Below are 23271 nucleotides of genomic sequence, written 5' to 3'. Positions count from 1 at the left end.
ATTTTTTTTATAAAGGTTAAATTATTGGTCTTTATAGTTTTATGATTCATATTTTTTAGTCTTTATAGTTTGAAAGTGATTTTTTTAGTTCCTATAGTTTATATTTTAATTCTTTTTTAATCCTTATAGTTTAAAAATGATTCTTTATAGTTTGTACTTTAATTCTCTTTTAATCTCTAAAGTTTAAAATTGATCTTTTTAGTCTCTATAATTTGTATTTTAATTACCTTTTAGTCCTTACTAAAAAAATATAAAAATAATTAACTACAAATTAATTATAAATTATCAACTATTTTTTATTAAAGATTTTCTTGCGATAAATTAGTTATAAATTACTTGTTAATATTTTTGTAGTTAATTATAATTGATAGTATTACTCATATTTTGATGATAAGAATTAAAAGAGAATTAAAATATAAAATTTAGGGACTAAAAAGACCGCTTTCAAACTATAGGGACTAAAAAAGAATTAAAATATAAAGTATAAGGATTAAAAAACTACTTTCAAAATACATGGACTAACATAGAATTAAAATATAAACTACATAGACTACAAAAACCACTTTAAAACTATAAGAACTAAAAAGTACAAGTGATGAAATTACAGGAACAAATGACTCATTAAACCTTTAATAAATTGGTTGAAATTTAGCTAGTAGAAGATTATGTTGTTTTGGTTTGGCTAAAAAAAAATTAGAACAGAAAACTATTTATTATAATTAAAAATATAAATCAATAATATAAAAAATATATTAATCTAATCCAAATATGTTATTCATGCCGAATAATAAGAATCTGATAATATTTGAGTAGATTTATCTTATCAATTCATTCTATACTAAAAAAAAATTAAATGACGTAATAAAACAATGACGAACCCAAATATTCATCTTGTCTAAAGTTCAAACATGCACTGCATCTACAAAGGATATGTTTGCCGTTAAAAACAAAGATATTTTTGGTTTGAATTTGATAGAATAGATTTTAACATGTTAATATGAAAAGAATTGTTTTAAAAAATGATGTTAAACAAATTAATCTATGTTTAGAAATAATATTTTTAAAATGGAATATTTAAAAACATTTTTTAAAAATGATAAAATGATTCACTTTTGAAATATGTTTTTTTTAGAGAAAAAAAATTAGCGAGTCTTAACCTAAAAAACAATTTCATTTGCCTTAAAATTATGTTATTTATATAAAAACCAATTAAACCTATTACATTTTTTTCAGTCTCAAAACTTTCCAAATAGCATCGTTTACTAGTGTTAACTGACTAAAATGAGGTTGTTAGGTTATACGTAATATTTCACCTACCAAAGAGCAAAGGAGTCAGAACGAGACGTGCATGATCGCCAACAAAAACAAAAATCATGACATAAGTTTGTGTTAGTTTGTTTGACTAATCTAGTACTAGTATCAGTAATTGTTATGACGACTTATGGAAAGCAAAACTTATGTCATGAACAAAACTGTACAATAAAGCAAGCTTTGAATTTTACTTTGAAAATAGGTCTATAAAAATAAAATGATCGATTTAAATGTAGAAAATCCATCTATTAATTGAATATGTTGATTTAATAAGTTTAGCGTTTAATTATACTAGTAAAGTCAATTATATATTATATTTAATTCAATTTAATAAGTATACCATTTAATATTATTATATAGCCAACCCAATTGTACTGATTTGGTACATTACTTTGGTTTTGTTTGAATTTCAATAATAAATTAATAACATTATCCATTATATAAGAACTGGAAAGACAAAAATTTATAGCTCTTTCCAAGGGGCAATGGCACCTGAGGGAGGAGGTGAGTTGGTGGATCGATGAGTACTACCTTCTCTTCTTTTTTTTCTAATTTTTTTTTTTATCTTCAATGGTTCGTTTTCCCTTCCTTTTCATCTTCGATTATTACAATATTTCTTAACATTTATAATAACTTGGTTAATGAATGGCTTGAACTTTCCTCAATTTTTAATTTTGTGCTACTCAAGAAACAAACACGCCCGTCCCTTTCTTTACTAAGACCATGTATGGTCTTTTTCACTGGTTCCCAAAACAATATTTTTACGAAGCCATCCAATTATTTATTGTCAAAAAAAATAATTTAAAATTCAAAAACATGTTATATTAAAATATAAAAATAAAAAGATGAATATTAAAATCATTTCGTTACAATATGAATAATGAAACATAAAATTATTATATATTTGTATTATTTTTAATTAAAAATTATATCAAATTATTGGTTGGTTTGGACTACGGAACTCATGGAGCCGCCGGCCGCTGATCAGGAAATTGATACTTGTTTGTTTGGTGCGTTAAACTTGGAGAGAAATGAAGGGAAAATTTTGACATATAGATCAAAGTTGATGGCCCTATAAATACCAATTGATGTATTGCTATACATCATCACTAAGCCATAGCTACTTTGATTACCTATCAAAAACAAAAACCACTGTTTTTTTGGACTAGTTTTAATTTCTTCCAATTCCATGGCTGGGAAAGATAGAATCCTGATTTTGGGACCCACTGGAGCCATTGGAAGACACATAGTCTGGGCAAGTGTGAAGGCAGGGAATCCCACATTTGTGTTGGTGAGGAACACCCCTGGCTCTAACAACAGGGTCAATCTGGTCAAAGCTGCTAATCCTGAAACCAAGGAAGAGCTCATTGAAAGCTTCAAAAATTCTGGAGTTAAGCTGATTCAGGTTGGTGCTTTCATTTGAATGGCAAATTCTTATTTAGAACTAGTAGGAGTAATTGATTTGATAGATATCTGTTTTGATGGAATATTCAGGGAGATATGAATGATCATGAAAGTTTGGTGAATGCAATCAAGCAAGTTGATGTCGTAATCTGCGCATTTGGTAGACTACTAATTGAAGACCAGTTGAAGATCATTGCAGCAATTAAAGAAGCTGGAAACGTCAAGGTTGGTCCTTTTTACTGAATAATTTTAAATTTTCATGTGTTCAAATTGCCAAATAAATTAATGCAGTACTAGTAGATTAGTTTTATTTGCTCATGTAACAAAAATAATGATCGTTAACATCACTTTTAAATTAATTATTATAAAAATCAATGATGGCACTATTAGTACGCAGGTTATTTTTTCAAAAACTTATCCAATTGTTTAATGCTGTTATAAATTTTTCTAAACTAATAATTACAAAATGCTAATTCTTAATTCCTTGTGTCAACAGAGATTTTTTCCATCTGAATTTGGGTTGGATGTAGACCGTCACGATTCAGTTGACCCAGTTAGAGAAGTTTTCGTGGAAAAAGCAAGAATTCGAAGAATAATTGAAGCTGAAGGAATTCCTTACACTTACCTATGCTGCCATGCCTTTACTGGTTATTTCTTACGTAACCTGGCACAGATTGACATCACTGTTCCTCCCAGGGACAAGGTGTTCATTCTAGGAGATGGAAATGTGAAAGGTAATACTCATATATGTTGAATTTATTTAAGACACAAGTAGTGAATAACAGAGACAGTTTCTTCAAGGTGTAAATGTTGTTTACTTGTTTCAGGAGCGTTTGTGACTGAGGCTGATGTGGGAACTTTGACCATCGAAGCAGCGAATGACCCTAATGCCTTGAACAAAACCGTGCACATAAGACTCCCTAAGAATTATTTGACCATAAATGAGATCATCTCCTTGTGGGAGAAAAAAATTGGGAAGACTCTTGAGAAAACTTATGTTTCAGAGGAAAAAGTTCTTAACGACATTAAGGGTAAGTAACAAATTCATGTTTAAGTACATGTTACATCAATTTTGTGAAACTAACCATAAACCATGTCTTGATTTATGATGGTTTTTTGGTTTACTGCAGAGGCTTCTTTCCCAAATAATTACCTGCTGGCATTGTACCACTCACAGCAGATAAAGGGAGATGCAGTGTATGAGATTGACCCTGCAAAAGACCTTGAGGCTTCTGAAGCTTATCCTAACGTGGAATACACCACCGTCGATGAATATTTGAATCAGTTTGTCTGATTTCTGAGGAACTGGTGCAATGCAATTTTTGTTGATCTGGAAAGTGCCCAATAAAACCCTTGCCTTTTTTACTTTTTGCAAAATTGCTTGCTTTTGTCCTACCCTTCGGAAACCATCCACATTAATGTAATCTTCTTTTCACCTAGAAGAATGAGTAATAATACTCTAATCTGCAGTCGGAAGCACTGTTTACAAATTTTTACATTATCCTTGAATACATGTCACTGTTCATTTTCTGCTTGATGGCGAGGGATTCACTTTGAAAAATATTTCAAGCACACTGCACTCACACGTGGGTGCCGGAGTTTCGTCAAAGAGGGATACTCTACAATGTATTCTACTCTACAAATTGTCGAATATATAAAATGACTTAACGGAATAAAAAAATGCTACATTATTTTAAGTATTTTTAGAGTTATATTCCCTATTAAAGTAAAATTATAATTTGGTTGAAACTAAAACACTATAACAAAAATATTTAAAGTACTCCTACATCAATTTTTTTGTTGGTAATAACGTAATTGTTTTGTTTAATTGTATTTTCATTTTTTAACAAATTAAAATATCTTACTATTTTTTTATCTGGCATCAATTTTAAAATTTATATGTGTGGTTTTTTATTATGAAAAGTATGAAATGATAGTCAACAGGTAGAATGGTAGAATAAGTCAAAGAAAACGTAGCATGGTCTTTTAAAAGATATATAGGACGACGTTATTGACATGTTCGAGTCCTTCTTAATAAGCATAATGTTTGGTGTACTCCAAAAGTTAGGTATACACTATTCGGTTTGGTTTTGAGGATGGAAATAAAGAAAAAAATATTTTAATTAAAGTTGAGTATAAAAAGTGTGAAACTCATGTATAATTTACGGATAAAAAAATCTACACGTAATTCATCTTATTTCTTTTTTTATTTTCTTCTTTTTTCACATGTTATAAGAGATGATAATATAAGAGAGGAGGGAAAAATAATAATATAATAGGGCATATATATGAAAAATAAATAATAAAGAAAATAAAAGTATGTATCATTATTGTTATTAAATTAAAAAATAAAAGCAAATTTAGGAATCTAATTAGAAACAAATACAAGCTCAAGGACCCAATTAAAAAACATAGTTCAATAACCTAATTAAAAATTATCAAATAATTCAAAGACATGTGGGTTAATTTAATCTTGTTTAAATTACTTTTATAATTGAGTAGATGGAATATAGATGAATCATTGGAAATCAGAGAGGCCAGATAATAAGCAAAAGAAGAATAAATATTTATGAAATATGAAGATAGGAGGTTTGACCATTTTCTTAGAGTTATATTATCGAAGAAAAAAATATTAAAATTGTAAGGCATAAAAAAGATAATATATCATAATAAGACCCAAACAATAATTACTACACTAATGTGTTGTCCACGTGAGAGATTTTAGTGGATATGGGTTTAGGGTTTTCCTTAAAATGAAAGACAGAAATTAGTAAGTCGATTTCAGGAAGCCAAAGGTCTAGGTGTTGGTGGCTGGTGGCTGGTGGCTGGTGGCTGTACAAGTACTTGTTGGATGCGGAAATTTAGGCATGGATATGTCACTTAATCTCTATAGTAACGATGCAAGCCCATAACGGTGGTTAGAAGCTCAGTGAGTACTTAAATCTCCTTATAATGTAGATCTTCACCCACAATTAGCATCTGTAAGTGTTAAATTTGAAGTAGTTTTTCCCCCTTTTGTTTTCATTATCTGGTTCATTCATGCCTTGCCATTAGAAGTTTTTGGAAAATCAACTTTTGAGCTTGTAGTTGTAGTTATGTTCATGAAATGACTATCACATTGATAAGTTACTGATGGTTAACGGCCCGTTTGGTTTTGGAGAATGTTGAAAAAGTCTTCGGTTCACAATGATCCTATAATTTTTTTATAGTCATATTATTCATACGAAATAATTTTTAAATAAATACTAACTAATGTCTTAAATATATTAATTAAAGAAATTAAAATAAAAATATTTTTATTAGAAAATAAACATAATTTTTAAAAATTCTCCTATAATTTTTATAATAAATATTTTTTCTTTTAATTTCTTAATCAATATTCTAAATATATTAATTAACAATACCCAATATTTTATGCTCCTCTGTCACTTCATTAATAGTAACATATTAAGCAAGTTGCTTAAAAATGATACATGTATGTCTCATAAAAAAAGCTTTTAATATGTGTTGTGTATAGAAGATGTTCTTAACTAAATTTAACTATATATGTATATACTGAAATTTATATAGAAAATGAAAGGTGTGTATTTAACTTTTAAAATTAAATTCTGTAAAAAAAAATTAAAATTCAATTTTATCAAAATTTATTCAGAAACAAACCTAAATATAATGACGCTGTGGTTGGTTTATGATTTGTAACGATGACATGTTCAGTTGACAAATTACATACGATTTAATATAAAATTGTTACAAGAGTCGTTTATGTTGACCAGTCAAACAGTACGGTGTGTATGCCTGTGACTCTATTCAACCCATTTACAACACATATTTAAACTTTTTAAAAATAATCAATTTAAATAAGAGAAAAATTAAAAAAAACATATTAAGAGAAATTAATTTAGTTTTATATTTGAATATATTAAGATAAAAATGGTTTTAAAATAATTCATTTCATTTCAATGATTTTAAAGAATTGTTTTTATAATAAAATTGCAAAAACTAAGTGAAATAATTAACTCAGAAAAAAAAAACTAAGTGACATAATTATTTACAGTGGTAAATTTTGTATTTAAATCATTAGTTGTTAGGGATGAGGTATTCACCAAAAAAAAGTTGTTAGGGATAAGATGGAAAATTAAAAATAACTAAAATACATAAATTAGTAGCTTTTAATTATAAATTCTAAGATTTTATTTATCATAGAAAAATATTTTCATTTATTCAAATTTGAATATAAAATACTAACCGCATTTGAATAATACTGTCGTACTGGTAATGTTTTCTATCAATTATGTTATAATATTTAAAAATAACATAATTCGAACATATTTTGATTCTTTTACGGTAAAGAGAGAGAGAGAAATATGAGAATGCAATTATTCTTGATTAAAAATCAGTAACTCTCTACTATAGTCAACAAAGGTGTGATATGTGTTTTGTGTCTTTCAGTAAAGTTTATTTTAGTTTTTTCCACTGTTTTAACAAAATAAAAAAATCAACAAAGGATTAACTAATCAAACTCATATCTCATACACAATAATCAATGAAGGTTTTTTCCACGGTTTAAGTTATTATTATTATTATTATTATTATTATTATTATTATTATTATTATTATTATATATATATATATATAATTAAAAATATATTAGTATTATTAATCAGGTCAATAATTGGTGGGGACAACACATTATTAGATCGTTGTTGTAGAGGTTGTATACTCCCATCCTATAATATGGTACGGGTGTTGTGATAATTAATAAATAAATTTAAATTTTTGACTTTCTAATCCAATTCAAATTAATTTATTTGTAAATAATTTTATTAGGATTAAAATTTATAAAAAAAAATTAAATAGTAAATTCAACTCAATCCGTTTAAATTTTGTTAGATTTGATCATGAATTTAACATAATTTAATTCAATTCATCTTATAAAAACTCCTATAGTTATTATAATCAAATCATTGTGGTTAAGAAAAAACTTTAATTACGACTAAATTAGTTATATATTTCAAAATAACAATTGATTTAGGCCTCTAAAAAAATTGACTTTCAAAATTGATTTTAATTAAATATAAAACAATTATTAATGTATAAAATTAATTATAAAATATAAAAAATATAAAAATATTATTAAAACCGGTTATATATTTATAACTGGTTATGAATATATATCCACTTATACAATGGGTTAAATATTCAGCTTTTTATAACTAATTATGGTTTGATGATAATAATCACTTTATATATTGATTATTAAACAGTTATGAAAATATCCTGGTAGTCGTAGTTGTAAGTATACATGTTTTCTACATCAGCAGGACCTATCCAATAAAAGGTTGTTTCCAAATTGAGAGTGTTTTGGGTTTTTTGGGCTTCCTATGTTGAGTAAGACTTAAATAAGAAGGTTTATTTTGGTCTAGAAGAATCAGATTAGATAGAGAGACCCACATTGTACAAATGACTTCAATAACTTAAAAAAGTGAATTAAGTTAACAAATTTCTCGTTTAATTGACTTCTAAATTTCCTTTTAAATCTATATGTTAAGAATATTGAAGATGAAGATGAAAGTTATATTAACAGAATACTTTTAAATAAAACATGCAAGATAAAATAATCAAGATAGGGAAGAGAGAGATGCAAACTCAGTTTATCATGTGTCTATTTCCAGTTCTCAAGCAACTCATTTGAGATTTTCACTAATTTTATAAAAAAAAATTTACAACTTCTGAACACCCAAGAAATTTCTTTCATTGTATTCAAGAAACTCATAATTCAAGAGACAAACAATATCTTGATCTCAATAAGTCTTTAAAGAAAGTACATATCTTTTATCTCTTTTAGAGAAAAATATACAAGATGAAGTTCTTAGAAGAATCCTTAATTGATTTACAAGTGTTTGACCAATAATTTGTTTTTAAGAGGATAAGACAACAATATTTATAGGCCCTCGGTATCTTTTCAAAAACTTATCAAGGGATGTGACTTTTCAAAGTGACTTTTAAAATTTTTTTCACTTTTCAATCGATTACACCTAGAGAGAAATAAGTATTTCACATTCTCTGTTCTACATTTTGGGATTTCATCTAACAAGTTTCAATGCAATTGTTAGAGACTCTCTTATATTTTTCTCCATTAAAATTATTTATTTGGTCTCGACAACTTATGATTTTTATCCTTGTATTAAGGAGTTTTTTATGTTAATCAAATTGGTTCTCTTATCTATTTTTTCTTAATTTCTATGTTGTGTTCTATTTTTATTGATACTTCTCAGGTGTTATTACAAGTTTTTGATGGAGTTTGTTATTGGACGGAAACGAAATGGATATTTGTTTAATTGACGCGGAAAAAAATTTCATAGAGATCATAGTTAGTGCCTTATAAATACTAACCAAAGCATTGCTCTGCACCACAAACCATTGCTAGTTTAGTTACGTACATAGCTTGAAAACACAGTGCTTGTTTAGACTAGTATCTTCCATGGCTCCGAAAGATAGAATCCTGGTTTTGGGACCCACAGGAGCCATTGGAAGACACATAGTTTGGGCAAGTGTAAAGGCAGGGAATCCCACTTTTATATTGGTTAGGGACACCCCTGCCTCTGTTAACAAGCCAAGGCTTGTCACTGCTGCTAATCCTGAAACCAGGGAAGAGCTCATTCAGAGCTTCCAAAATTCTGGAGTTACTCTAATCCAGGTTGGTGCTTTCATTTGATTAGCAACTTCTATTTGAAACTGTTTCGACCTCAAGTCTGCTAACATCATTAGGTATTTGAGAACTTAATATATCTGTTTAATGGAATGTGCAGGGAGATATGAACGATCATGAAAGTCTGGTTAATGCAATCAAGCAAGTTGATGTAGTAATCTGCTCATTTGGTAGACTACTAATAGAAGACCAAGTCAAGATCGTTGCAGCAATAAAAGAAGCTGGAAACGTCAAGGTGCGCACTTTGCTCCCTTTTATTGTATAACCATTTCGCCGTTGGGTGTAAAATTATGGTACACTAAATGTGTGTTTGGTTCCACATCCAAGATCCATGTTTAGAGCAAAATCACATCAAAAGTGATGCAAAAGAAACTATTAGTTGCGTTGGAGATCCACGTTTAGCGGTTTCTAGCTTGTTTCCAAACACTATAACTTTATATTACATTAAAATTTTAAACTATGGTCAGTGTTAAGCGCTGATTCTTAATTTCTTGTGTCAACAGAGATTTTTCCCATCTGAATTTGGGCTGGATGTGGACCGTCACGATGCGGCTGAGCCTGTAAGAGAAGTTTTCGAGGAAAAAGCGAAAATTCGAAGAGTAATTGAAGCTGAAGGAATTCCTTACACTTACCTATGTTGTCATGCCTTTACTGGTTATTTCTTACGTAACCTGGCACAGATTGACATCACTGTTCCTCCTAGGGACAAGGTGTTCATACAAGGAGATGGAAATGTGAAAGGTAATTAATCCCAAGTGATAAATATAAATAACAGTGACACAGTTCAATTCAATTGGGACAAGGTGTATATTTGATTTTCTTGTTTCAGGAGCGTATATTACTGAGGCTGATGTGGGAACTTTTACCATCGAAGCAGCAAATGACCCTAGAGCCTTGAACAAAGCCGTGCACATAAGACTCCCAAACAATTATTTGTCCTTAAATGATATCATCTCTTTGTGGGAGAAAAAAATTGGGAAAACTCTTGAGAAAATTTATGTTTCAGAAGAAGAAGTTCTTAAGCAAATTAAGGGTCAGTAACAACACTCTTTTTATACTTAAAAAATTCATTTTTATAGGATATGGTTTTAAGTACATGTTACATCAATTTTGTGAAACTAACCATAAACCATGTCTTGATTTATAATGTTTTTGGTTTACTGCAGAGACTTCTTTCCCAAATAATTATCTTCTGGCACTATACCACTCACAGCAGATAAAGGGAGATGCAGTGTATGAGATTGACCCTGCCAAAGACCTTGAGGCTTCTGAGGCTTATCCTCACGTGGAATACAGCACTGTTTCTGAATATTTGGATCAGTTTGTCTGATTTCCGAAATCTTAGGAACCAAAGCACTTATATGATTTTATCACTCTGCAAAATGCTTAATAAAACAAATGCAGTTCTTCCTTCTGTTTTTCTTTCAGAAAAGGCCTATGCAGGCTTTTTTGCTGCACTACCATTGTCTGTTTCGTAGTGGTTGCTTGTGTTTGTCCTGTTCTCAAGAAAGTATCCACATTTATCATTTATGTAATGTTCTACCTGAAAAATAATAATATAATCTGTTTTAATATTGTTACATCTCTGCCATTGCTTGTTTAATTTTCTTCGTAACGACGTAGCGTTCTCTTACAATATTATTTAAAGCGCACACCAGTATTGACTTATTATGAATAAAAAAAAGTATTGGTCATACCGTCTTGGTTACATCTGTCATTGCTTGTTTTCTTCGTAACGACGTAGAGTTCTCTTATATATTTTATTTCTTATATGTATTTTTAAAAATATTAATCAAAATAAGAAAATATTTTTTATTATTTCATTTCAATATTCATAAAACATGTTCTTAAAAAATATAACATTTTTTTACTGTATCATCTGTTGAGGGACTGTAATAAAATCAGACCTTATGGAATAGTTTTGTTTAATTATATTTTATTTGGTTTTATGTTTTAATGAAATAAAATATATTATCTTTAAGTTTTATCATTCTTGCTTTATTTTTTATCAATATATAGGTTCAAAGTTCATTGGCAGACACCATATATTTAAGGCCAGAAACACAATACTCTCCTAAACTATGAAAAAATGAATAAACACAATAATTAATATATTTAGTATTATTTTTCAAAGATCAAACTGTCAAAACTTTTTCTCATAATATTCACCGTAATTACATAGTTGAAATTCAAATTTAATATAAAACAATCTCGTGATTGTTGATTCAAGTAGTTGAATGTTTAAAATAATATTTGTAGTGTTTATAAAAATATTGTAAGTTTCTGTAAAAAAAATAGGAAATAAAAATATCGTAAGTTAGTGCACTGAAATTTGTTGCATGCGAGTATAATTATAACATGTTAAAATTGTCTTTTTTTATTTATTTACAAATTAAAATTATTTTTCCATTCTTTTGGACTTCAACTATTTTTGTCATTCCTAAATTACTTATTGTATAATTTGTATTTGTATCATACACAAGCACCACATGATATAGAAACACATTATTGGTCGCCAAATTCAACGGAGTTTGTAAAAGGAAGATAATTTCATGTGACATCATGCAAGTTGAATTACGTTGAATTTTTTATTATATCCTAATCCATTATTCAAGATCCTTGAACAATAGAACAAATTATTTCAATCTCCATCTATTTGTTTTATTTTTCTCAAAGACTCCAATTTTCAAAAGATACATAATCTCGGTCATCTAGTTTCATTAAAAAAATCTTAAACTGAATATCACAAATTGACTTTGTGATTACTGATTATGAACAATCTTCTATTAATAATGAAACAAGTTAGACTAATAATAAAGATTATATTCTATGACTTAGTTGTCATTAGATTTAAGTTCAAGTTAGTTACTAAATAAATTAATTTAAGATATATTTAAAAGTTCATTTAACTAAAAGGGTTAAGTTTTAAGTTATTAAAAAATCTTTTAGATTTAAAATATCAACTTATTTAATCAATATGAATGAGTGAAATTAAGTTCAATCTTCTTAAACAAAATCTCATATTTTAGTTGTGTAAATAAAAAATTATGATTGAGAAATAAGACCTCATAAAAGGTGTTCATACATTTTTCTTTTTGGACAAAAACTAATCATTAATAAAATCAATTAACACTCCACATCAATGTTATCATGATTCCAAAGTAATTAACTTATTTAAATAAAGGTAAAATTATATTTTTGGTTCCCCTAATTGTCTCCAATTTTAATTTTGGTATCTCTTTAAAATTATTGATGCATTTAGTTCTCCAATTATGTTCAATCCAGTAAATATGATCTCCAAGTCCAGATTTAAACATTGATTGTTACAAAGGAATATTAACTACACGTGTCATGTTCTAATTAGACGTTGATAACAATAATACATTTTTATCGTCGATAAAGTCAACATCCAATCAAAACGTGACACGTGAGTTCAACTAAAATTACGTTACAGTGAATATTCTTTTATAACAATCAATGTCTAAATCGAGACTTACTGATCATATTTATGGAGATTGAATATAATTAGAGGACTAACTGCATCAATAATTTTAAAGGGAGATTGAATATAATTTTACTTAAATAAATGTAAATAATATAATGATAATAATGTCATTGTTGTTGTTACTAGTTTATTTAGCAATAGGTTTATAGATCTATTTAGAGACCTTAATATAAAAGTCGTATTTTATATAGAACTCAACTATCCTGATAAAAAAAATAGAATTCAACTACCATATACATTCAAAAAAAGATTTTATATTATTAATTTGATATTAGACTAATCTTCATTGATATAGTCTTTAAATAATATTATGTTACTTTGTTATCTGCATTTTCACCGTTAAATAAATTAAAGTATATACTAGTTTCATTTTATTTAAACAAAGACTATATTCATAGAAACTTTAATGCTTAATTCCCATCAATTAGTTTAATTTCATTTTTGAATAAATGAGGATTTAAAAATACAATTTAAAAAATGTATATATGATTATCTTGTCAGTTTCTATTTAACAACAATAAAATAAAAATCCTTAAAGAACTAAAATAAATAAATAAAAGCTTTAAAGGACTAAATTTTTTTTAAAAAAAAATCCTATTTTATAGAAAATAAATTATTTAAGCTTAGAAAATAATCAAAATATACATGCAATTTTCATCTACAAAATAGATTTATTTAACATTAGGTTGACGTGTTACAAACAACCAATTTAGATTCAATAAGACAAGTAGAGATATCATTAAAAAAAAGTACTCATAATTAAGCATGCCTATTAATAACTATAGATATCAATGAATACAAACTGACAAAATGCAACAACAAAAATTCTTTATATAATTGCATAATTGATAAATGAAAAGTCAATTGAGGCAATAAGGGGGTGGTTTGATCGAAGAGAAGACACTATTATTGATAGGGATAGTACTGTAGGAAGCAAAACTTGCTATTTAGATAGGTTGTTAGAAAAGAATAATATTATTAGGATATTTTGTGATTTTGCTTTTTTTTTTTTTGGAAGGAAACTTTGTTATTTTCATTCATCATGCCTCCAATGCACCTTCGTACATATATATAGCTAAGAACATCCCGACAACACTAACAACAAGAGAAGTACTATCCCTACCAATATTATTCTTTTCTAACAACTTATCTAAATAGCACGTTTTTTTTTTTTCTTCCTGCAGTACTATCCCTATCAATTATTTGAAGAGAAATTTTCAAAACAATGGCGAGTCTTATATCTCTATCATGTTACTTTGATTTAAATATTTATTTTTCATTTTTTTTTATTTCACACTACCAAATCATCCCTAAGATTAATAGTATGTTTGGTTTAAAATTACAAAAAAAAGTATATTTACAAATTCTAATACAAAATTACGTGTTCTAATGCATAAAATGAGAAAAAAAATCGTTGCTTTGAAAGTAAAATTGTTTTTGAACTCTCTAAGGTCCCAATTTTATTTCAAACATTCACTACACTCAAACATTCCTAATTTGTATAGAAGGCTTACCGCAATGTTATGGTGTCAAATGTCAAAACATGCTTGTTGAGAAAACGTAAGGGTTTGGACTGGCGTAGAATTGACAATCTAGTTTAGAATTAAAAAAATAAATTCATATTTTCTTAGAATTGAAATTGGTAAGAATCATAATTCTATGTTTGAATTGCATAAAAATAATAAGCTATAGAATTGAAATCTTATATGGAATTTTAATTTCATTTTGTGAACTCTTTTTTTATCAGTCATTATGAGAGCTCTAGACAGTTTTTTTTTTTTCCTGCAAGAGCTCTAGATAGTTAAAGGTGGTTTAAATAGATAAAAAATTCAAACCATCTGTGTAAGGTGGTGGCGTTAGCTGATGGCAAACAATTGGTGATGGTAGATTGGTAGTGATAATAATATTAAGAAAGAGTAAAAAATGATTACAGTGATTGATGATGGTGAGGATAATTACAACTTATGATGGGTAATGGTGGCAATATGTGGGAGATAACATTAACAGCAGGATAACGATCATAATGATATTCAGAGGTAATAACAATAATGGATTGGCTTTGGTCACTTGGGAGTGAGTAGAAGAAAGGAAAAAAACACTTAAATATATTTTTTATAATTTAGTGTTTTTTTTTATTTTTTATTCTAGTAAAATATTTTTTTTTAATTTTTATTCATTGCAAATTATGTTAGTCAATTTTTTATCCTTATAACACTTTAACATGTTTTTTTCATTATTTAAGATACTATTTAAAGTACTTTAAAGATAAAAAATAAAACAAAACTAAAAATAAAAAATAATTTTATAAAGATAAAAAAATACTAAATTATAAGGAATAAAATATATTTAAATAAAAGTAATTTTGCCATTGTCTGGATCTGGGCCACACAATTTGGGTTAGGAAATAAGAGATTAGAATCCATTTAACTAAAATTTAGCCGCATGAAATAGTTGTTTAACTACTCAAAGGACTCAAAACAAAATCACTACTTGTTTTGAGGTGGGGCACATAGCACTTTAAGATATCAATTCATATTCTCATCATTTTACTTATAAAATAAAATGAACATAAATATATTTTATGATAATATAATTTCATTCATGACATATTTTAAAAATATATCTGGTTTGTAGCCTACAGATCACACAATCACGAATTTATTGCTGCTCTAATTTTGAAGTTTGGTTCCATTCCATGGCAGAGAAAAGCAGGACACCCCACGTTTGCCTTGGTCAGGGAAAGCACCATTGCTCATCCTTCAAAATCAAACTTTATTGAGAGCTTCAAAAGTTCAGGAATTACTATACTCTATGTTTGTATCTTTCAACAAAAAAAAAAGTCAATTAGTTTAATTCGTACTGAATAAAGTTCAAACTAACTGTTCTAACCTCTCCCTCTGATTCTGTAGGGTGATCTAACTGATTATTAGAGTTTGGTTAAGGCAATCAAGCAAGTTGATGTTGTAATCTCCACATTAAGTGAACATCAGATAGATGACCAAGTGACATAAGATAATAGACATGAAGTTGATGTTGTAATCTCCACATTAAGGCAATCATTCTGGGAGATGGAAACATCAAAGGTAACAAATAATGTTATGTGCCAAATTAATCTATTACCGTTTTTTTTCAAGTATAAGATAATAGACATGAAGTTCAATTGCCTCAAGTTGTGTTCTTGAAAGCCTTTTTTCAGGAGTTTATGTCACCGAGGAATACATTGGGACAAATACCATCAAAGCAGTGGATGACCCAAGAACCTTGAACAAAATTCTGTACCTGAAACCCCCTGCCAATGTTTTGACCTTCAACGAGCTCATCTCCTTGTGGGAGAGCAAGATTCAGAAGGCACTAGAGAAAACTTATGTTCCTGAGGATCAAATTATCAAGAGCATCCAGGGTCAATATGAACTCCTTTGATACTTAATTACTGTCACAAATTTAACCTATGCGAATCTTTAGTATCCATCAACACATCAATGATTTATAGATAGAGAGGTGGATGGTCTTGTTTGTCAAGTCTAGAGTCTTAACAACAGAGAAAGAGTTCAATTCACGGATCAACAGCAATCATGTTGGAAAATCAAGTGTGAGCAATTAGTCCTATATTGATTAGGAGAAGGCTCAACAGAAAGATATATAAGAAATGTGACTCATATACTTAATATACGTGATGTTCGCTTCTCTTGGTAATCCTTATCATTACAGTAAGGATATATCTCTACAAAAATTGAAACATTCTTAGTTCAACTCCTCTTAGGACATGAGTATTTTGATACATCATATTAGTGAAATTAAGTATCTCTAATTTTATGTATGATGGTTCCTTTTGTAGAGTCTCCTTTCCCTAAAAACCGATACAAATTCTGAACTTTATCCTGAGGTGAAATACACCACAATAGACAACTATTTGGATCGGTTTGTCTGAAATCTGAGGAATGTGTTAACAGAAATTTAGAAACTGCTCCACACCTCCACCCAAGTCAATAAATTTATAAAACAACAACCTCTGGCCTCTTGTGTATTAGCCAGTTGGCCATCTGTTTTCCTCAAAATAATCCCTCCTAAGTTCTAACCTCCTTACTGTAATATACAGAGCGTGTTTGGTTTCCGGTCTAATTTTCTGTACACGAATTTTGAGACCAAATTCAATACTCTACCGCAAACTGAATGCAAAAGGAAGGGTGATGATGCTTTTGCAAACTTGATTTTTCCACTAACGTCCATTTGCAACGGATACCCAACCATGCACAAAGTCTGTAGTCTGTGCTGCTTTTTGCTAGGCTACACGTTGTTAAAAAATTGTTCTAAATATTGAAGTTGTAACCTGTATAACAAATTGCTTATCACTCAACTTCTTTGGCTTCGTTCATATTTTGCTTTTTGATAGTGAAGATTCGTCGTTTATATTAAGTGCAAACCTGAGGAAGGATAAACAGTCTATATAATGATATTTTGTTTACGCTTTGTCGCTTTACGAAAAAGAACAAAATGTTCAAGCACTTTCTTTTGCCCGTATTAAACGAAATAACGATGTGGTATAGTAAATAATAAATATAACTTACACTGCTTATCTGTATCCTTGAAGCTGAATTTACATTAAAATTACATTATTTCTCATGCAACTTTGGTGTTTCCGATATCATGCTAGTATATTTTATGAAAAATGAGTATTGAGATTCTTTGTGAAAAGACACATTCATGCACCATATCTCTACATCAAACATACAAGGATGAAAACACCACTTTGTCATTTTTACAATTATTTAACATTTTTTTAAAGAAGAGAGATAAGTAATTGCAAAAGTAACTCTTTGATCTTCATCTTTATTTTTTTTATAATTTAACAGTCAAATCATCATCACATCACGTTATTGTATTTAGTGGAGGGATCAAATTACTTATTATAAGAGTAATTTAAAAAAATATATATTGTCACGCTATTGCTGCACATCACTTTCCAATACATTCTTGGTCCCCTTTCTCCCCCTCCATGAATAATGAGAAAATGTCATCGTTTACCAATGCATGGTAGGCAACAAAGTCAAAGGCATAATTGTCTATAATATAGAAACAAAATAATGAAGTTAAATAAAAGCATAATTAACCTAATATAATCTATTGGTGAATTTTACTAAGCTAATTTTTAGAAGGCTTGACCAGGATAGAACAACGTTGATAACCAAGTTGGGTAATCTCGTCACAGATTGCTGGCATCTGACAAGATACTCGAAATTCCTATATAAATTGTAATATACAAAATCACCACAAAGCCAGAGAGAAAAAAGACAATTTAACATATGTTAGAAAAAAAAAAGATGCAAAGTCTTAAACTAAATGATAAAATAAATTCAAAATATGACAGGACATATATTAATAATATAATATAACATACAATAAGTATAAAAGAAAATAATTTTAAGGGAGAAATTTTAAATAGTCTGAGTTAAAGCGCTCAAAGGTTATCTAGAGAAAATCCTCTCATTGCACTAGTAGGAAAATCTAATTGCGCTTCTTTTCACAACTCGTGAAAGGATCCCAAAACCTTATGAATACTAATACTCTTGCTCTCAAACAAAAATTTATAAGAAAAGTAAGAGAAGAATTTCAGAGAAAAAATGCAAATTAATTTTCTACTTGTCTACTTGTGTCTATTGGCTAATATATATATATATGCATAGACCCCCTTATGCAGTGACACAAAAAATTCAAAGTAAAAATACCACACTTAGAACAAACAAAAAAACATAACAAACGTAATAAACCAACTTGATCCATTATCCTAAAAGATAGAAATTCTAATTTTACGTAACAAATTCTAAAACAAATGTTTTATTTTATAAATACAAAATTAATATAAGTAATATATTTTTATAAAATTTAAATTATAAAAAAATATTTACTAATATTCTCCCACATAATTATAAATTTTAAAACATTAAAAAAAACACAATTTGTGTAGAAACATAAAAGAAATAGCATCTGATATTGTATTTCAATATAAGGAATCTTCCGGGTTTGAGTCCTATACCAAATGTTTATGAACTTCCACCCAAGAAAAATGTACATACATACTTGTCTTGAACTACACCTTTTTTAATCGAACTTTAATGCACAACCCCTACAATATTGGTGTTCATTTAGGTTCTAATCAATGGTTGCGCGTTACACAACCTTGCGCATGGATCTTGTTTCATGAGTGTCACTTAAAGATTAGCCCATATCTCATATTGACAGCCCCACCACCACACTCACTAGGTGAATTTTCAAAGAATGATTTGTGACCTCATCCCTACAATAATTGTTATCGGATTCATTAAGAGGTATTTTTTTATACCAAAAAATACACATATGTAAATACCTTAACCTTAATATTGTCACAATTTATAATACACCTCATCATAGGAATGAGAAATAAAACAAATTTGTAAAAATTATTTTGTTGTACTTTAGTCAACAAACAATTTTGTTGTTACCTATTGAACTCCATTCATGGGACCATCAATCACATAAAGACTGGTGTCCATTGTTGTAACTAAATAATGAGCTTTAGTCTCATTTCTCTCAACGACTCAAGGACTTGTTGATGTATTAACCTTTTTGTAAGTGAATCTGCAATATTGTTTTCTGACCTGACAAAGTCAAGAGAAATAACACTATGAGAAATCAAATTTCTGATAGACTTATGTCTCACTCTTAAATGTCTTCTTTTTTCATTAAAATTTTTTCTAGCAACTTTAGACATAACAACTTGACCATCACAATGCATTGAAATTAGGGGTATAGGCTTATTCAATAATGGCAAATCACATAACAAATTTTAAGAAACTCAACCTCACTAGTGACAGTATTTAAAGTAATAATTTATGCTTCCATGGTACAATGTGAAATAATAGTTTGTTTAGAAGATTTCCATGATATTGCACCACCAACTAAAATAAAGACATAACCACTTGTCAATTTTATTTCATCGGAATCAAAAATTCAATTTGCATCACTAAATCCCTCAATAACAATAGAAAAACATGTATAATGAATGTCATAATTAATGGTTCTTTTTAAGTATCTAAAATCCTTTTCTAATGCAATCTAATGAGAATGATCAGGATTATCAGTATACCTTCCTAGCTACCAATTGCATGTGTAATGTCAAACCTAGGGAAGTTTGTCAAATGCAACAAAGAACCAATAATTTAAGAATATTTATGAAAAGAAATTTTGTTAACTCATTGGCAAGTGCACCAAATTTGTCACAAGTAGTATAGTACTCGAAAGTCCGAGTGTCGAATCCACAAGGATTTTGTTTGTACTTAGATTGGTGCAAACCCAAATTACAAGCAATAGATAAGGAATTTAAAATTAAAGATGCAGAAAGATAAAAGATAAGGTACAGATATGAAAGAAAAGATAAGAGATTTAAAAAAATTAAAGATAGAGAAGATAAAAGATTTAAGTTAAAAGATGATAAAGAAAAAAATAGAAGATAAAATAGATAATAAAATTTAATGTAAAAGATAAAGATAATGATAAAAAAAATGAGTGCAGAATGTGGTGATGTCGAGACCTAGCCTGTCTTATTTGACTAAGATGTATTATTTTAGATTTTTCTCTATCAATTTTGCGAATTTTTTCTACCCACGTCTGTTAGGATACTTGTCCCTGATGTCTCACGATGACAAACCTATCTTACCTATCTATCTCGCAAATGTCTTTGCAAAGACTCAATAGATAAAATATAAGAAAGGATAATAGGAAAGAAAACACCCGTTTGCATTGATAAATATGAAGTGTACAATACATCTTTTGATTTTTTAGGCCTATTAAACCTTAACTAAGGGTTTAGCCTCTCATAGCCATAAGAGACCTTACACTTGAAAATGGATTTAGAAACTGATGGAAGAGAAGGGATGGAAAAATGACAGTAAAAGAAAGATTTCCCCTACTAGAGACATTCAGGCTTAGGATGTAATCATCAGAGAGCTTTGAGTCTCCGAGTCTTTAGGGTGGTGTCTTTTCTTCTTGGTTTGACTCCCTCCTTATAGTTGTTGGAGTGGACGTAGGTCTGGTGCCAAAAATCTTCCTTATTCATGTTTTTTATATTTTCTGGATATTTTTCGCTTTTAATTTCTCCTTTTCATATCTGCAATCCATAAATACGAAAATATCAATTCCTAACATTTAAGTAAAAAATAACTGCTAAATAAATATTTTTAAAGATATTTTCAATATATTTTTATTATAAAAAATAACTCATATTTAACAGTTATTAAATTCCTTTACTCAAATTTTTCTTTAACTTAATGGATAAGTCATAAGGCGTAGAAACAAGTTTCACATCAAAATAATTAAACTTCTTCAATAGCTTTTCAACATAATGTGATTGGGTTAAAACCATGTCATCATCTTTCTTTATAAGCTTAATTCCCAAAATCACATCTGCAGGACTAACGTCCTTCATATCAAAATTATTAGACAAGTCACAAGAAAGACTTCACATCATTTATGAAATGCATATTACTACCAAATATCAATATGTCATTCACATACAAACATAAAATGACACATCCACTATCATCAAATTGTTTCACATACACACATTTGTTACTATTATTGATTTGAAAACCATATGAAAGAACAACTTGATCAAACTTTTTGTGTCATTGCTTTGGAGTTTGTTTCAAACTATATAAAGATTTAAAAAATTTGCAAACTTTCTTTTCTTTACCCAGTTCTACAAAGCCTTCAAGTTGGCTCATATAAATTTCTTCTTCTAATTCACCATTTAAAAAAGCAATTTTTACATCCATTTAACGAATTTCCAAATTAAGAACACAAGCAAGTGCAATTGAAACTCTAATAGTAGTAACTTTAGAAACAAGAGAATATGTATCAAAGAAATCTACACCTTTTATTTATTTACAACCAATCACAACAAGTCTTGCCTTAAATTTTTCTATAGATCCATGAGTTCCTAATTTCTTTCAGAAAACTCACTTACAACCTATACTTTTACAACTAAGGGGAAAATCAGTAAGAAACTAAGTTTTATTAGTTTTAAGAGAACTCATTTCATCGGTAATAGCTTCTCTCCAAAAAGGTACATCAATAGACCTCGTGGCCTCACCATAAGTTTTAGGATCATCTTCAAGTAGAAAAAAGCAAAATTCAGAACAAATCCTTAACGTTTTTAAATATTTTACTCCTTGTGGGTTCAAAAACAATGTCCTTATTAACATTACTACAAGATAATAAATTAGAACAAGAAGTATCACAAATAGATTTAAACAAATTATTTTTCAAAGAAAAAACATTTTCAAAGAAAGTGACATCTCTAGATTCCATAATAGTATCATTAGAAATTTCGGACACTTTTGAATTAACAACCAAGAATCTACAAGTAGTACTATGTAAAGAATATCCAATAAAAACACAATCAACAATTTTCCGTCCAATTTTCTTTTTCTTATTAACAAGGATGTTAACCTTTGCAAGACATCCCCATACTTTAAGATATTTCAGATTTGGTTCTCTTTTTTTCCATAGCTCATAAGAGGTTTTTTAAAAAAATTTGTAAGGTATCCTATTAAGAATATGACATGCAGAATATAAAGTTTCACCCCACATATTTTTTGGCAAACTAGAACTTATAAGCATAGCATTCACCATATCAAGCAATGTACGATTCTTTCTTTCCACAATACCATTAGATTGAGGAGCATACGGAGGTGTCACTTCATGAATAATACCATGCATTTTGCAAAAATTACTTATATCTAAAGATGTGTATTCTCCACCTTTACCAGAGCGTAGAATTTTAATTTTTCTTTTTAATTTATTTTTTACTTCTGTTCTATATACTTTGAACTTATCAAATAACTCACTTTTGTGATTAACTAAATACACATAGCAATATTTGAAGAAATCATCAATGAAAGCAATAAAGTATATCTTACCACCACGTGTTAACACATCATTACTATCACACACATCACTATGAACCAATTCAAGCAAGTTAATTTCTCTTTTAATATATGTAGTAAAATCCTTTCTAGGTTATTTTGCTTGAATACATGAAGTTTTAGGAATAAGATTAAGAGATATCATTCTTTTGATAGAATTCAAATTCACATGTCCAAGTCTAACATGCCATATATCAAAACATTCAACATTTGCAACAAAAGAAGAAATGCTAGATATTTTATTAATAGAAAGAGGCAGACTTAACTTAAACAGACCATCACAAATGAAGCCTTTATCAATAAAAACAACATGTCTAGTAATAACAACTCTATTGGACTCAAAAACAACCTTGTACCCTTATTGGACTAACAAAGAAGTACTT

General features: G+C 28.5%; 3 protein-coding genes across 3 annotated transcripts; all 3 read left to right on the top strand.

The window, feature by feature from the left end:
• The first annotated feature begins 2394 nt into the window (after positions 1-2394).
• LOC114420408 (isoflavone reductase-like) lies at positions 2395-4245 on the top strand. Its single transcript, XM_028386314.1, has 5 exons — positions 2395-2716; positions 2806-2940; positions 3212-3449; positions 3543-3746; positions 3846-4245. Exons 1-5 carry the CDS (start codon positions 2501-2503, stop codon positions 4007-4009), a joined length of 957 nt encoding a protein of 318 aa, XP_028242115.1. The 5' UTR covers positions 2395-2500; the 3' UTR covers positions 4010-4245.
• Positions 4246-8740: 4495 nt separating this feature from the next.
• LOC114420398 (isoflavone reductase-like) lies at positions 8741-11006 on the top strand. The gene is made up of 5 exons (XM_028386308.1): positions 8741-9412; positions 9525-9659; positions 9928-10165; positions 10254-10457; positions 10591-11006. The coding sequence occupies exons 1-5, from the start codon at positions 9197-9199 to the stop codon at positions 10752-10754; spliced, it is 957 nt and encodes a 318-aa protein (XP_028242109.1). The 5' UTR covers positions 8741-9196; the 3' UTR covers positions 10755-11006.
• Positions 11007-15624: 4618 nt separating this feature from the next.
• On the top strand, positions 15625-16651 carry LOC114394697 (isoflavone reductase homolog PCBER-like). The gene is made up of 3 exons (XM_028356404.1): positions 15625-15651; positions 15982-16012; positions 16126-16651. Exons 1-3 carry the CDS (start codon positions 15625-15627, stop codon positions 16347-16349), a joined length of 282 nt encoding a protein of 93 aa, XP_028212205.1. The 3' UTR covers positions 16350-16651.
• Positions 16652-23271: the final 6620 nt, after the last annotated feature.

This window comes from Glycine soja, chromosome 1 (genome assembly GCF_004193775.1).
Source record: "Glycine soja cultivar W05 chromosome 1, ASM419377v2, whole genome shotgun sequence".
Taxonomy (NCBI): Eukaryota; Viridiplantae; Streptophyta; class Magnoliopsida; order Fabales; family Fabaceae; genus Glycine; species Glycine soja.
The sequence above is the reverse complement of the archived record's forward strand: the minus strand, read 5'-3'. Positions and strand labels throughout refer to the sequence as shown.

What these genes read in the sequence shown, in the direction of transcription:
- LOC114420408 (XM_028386314.1), top strand. Translation starts at nt 2,501, where the DNA reads ATGGCTGGGAAAGATAGAATCCTGATTTTGGGACCCACTGGAGCCATT. An exon ending in AAGAAGCTGGAAACGTCAAG is followed by an intron (nt 2,941 to 3,211) that starts GTTGGTCCTTTT and finishes TTGTGTCAACAG; the next exon opens with AGATTTTTTCCATCTGAATT. An exon ending in AGGAGATGGAAATGTGAAAG is followed by an intron (nt 3,450 to 3,542) that starts GTAATACTCATA and finishes TACTTGTTTCAG; the next exon opens with GAGCGTTTGTGACTGAGGCT.
- LOC114420398 (XM_028386308.1), top strand. Translation starts at nt 9,197, where the DNA reads ATGGCTCCGAAAGATAGAATCCTGGTTTTGGGACCCACAGGAGCCATT. An exon ending in CTGGAGTTACTCTAATCCAG is followed by an intron (nt 9,413 to 9,524) that starts GTTGGTGCTTTC and finishes TGGAATGTGCAG; the next exon opens with GGAGATATGAACGATCATGA. An exon ending in AAGAAGCTGGAAACGTCAAG is followed by an intron (nt 9,660 to 9,927) that starts GTGCGCACTTTG and finishes TTGTGTCAACAG; the next exon opens with AGATTTTTCCCATCTGAATT.
- LOC114394697 (XM_028356404.1), top strand. Translation starts at nt 15,625, where the DNA reads ATGGCAGAGAAAAGCAGGACACCCCAC. An exon ending in AGAAAAGCAGGACACCCCAC is followed by an intron (nt 15,652 to 15,981) that starts GTTTGCCTTGGT and finishes CTCCACATTAAG; the next exon opens with GCAATCATTCTGGGAGATGG. An exon ending in GGGAGATGGAAACATCAAAG is followed by an intron (nt 16,013 to 16,125) that starts GTAACAAATAAT and finishes GCCTTTTTTCAG; the next exon opens with GAGTTTATGTCACCGAGGAA.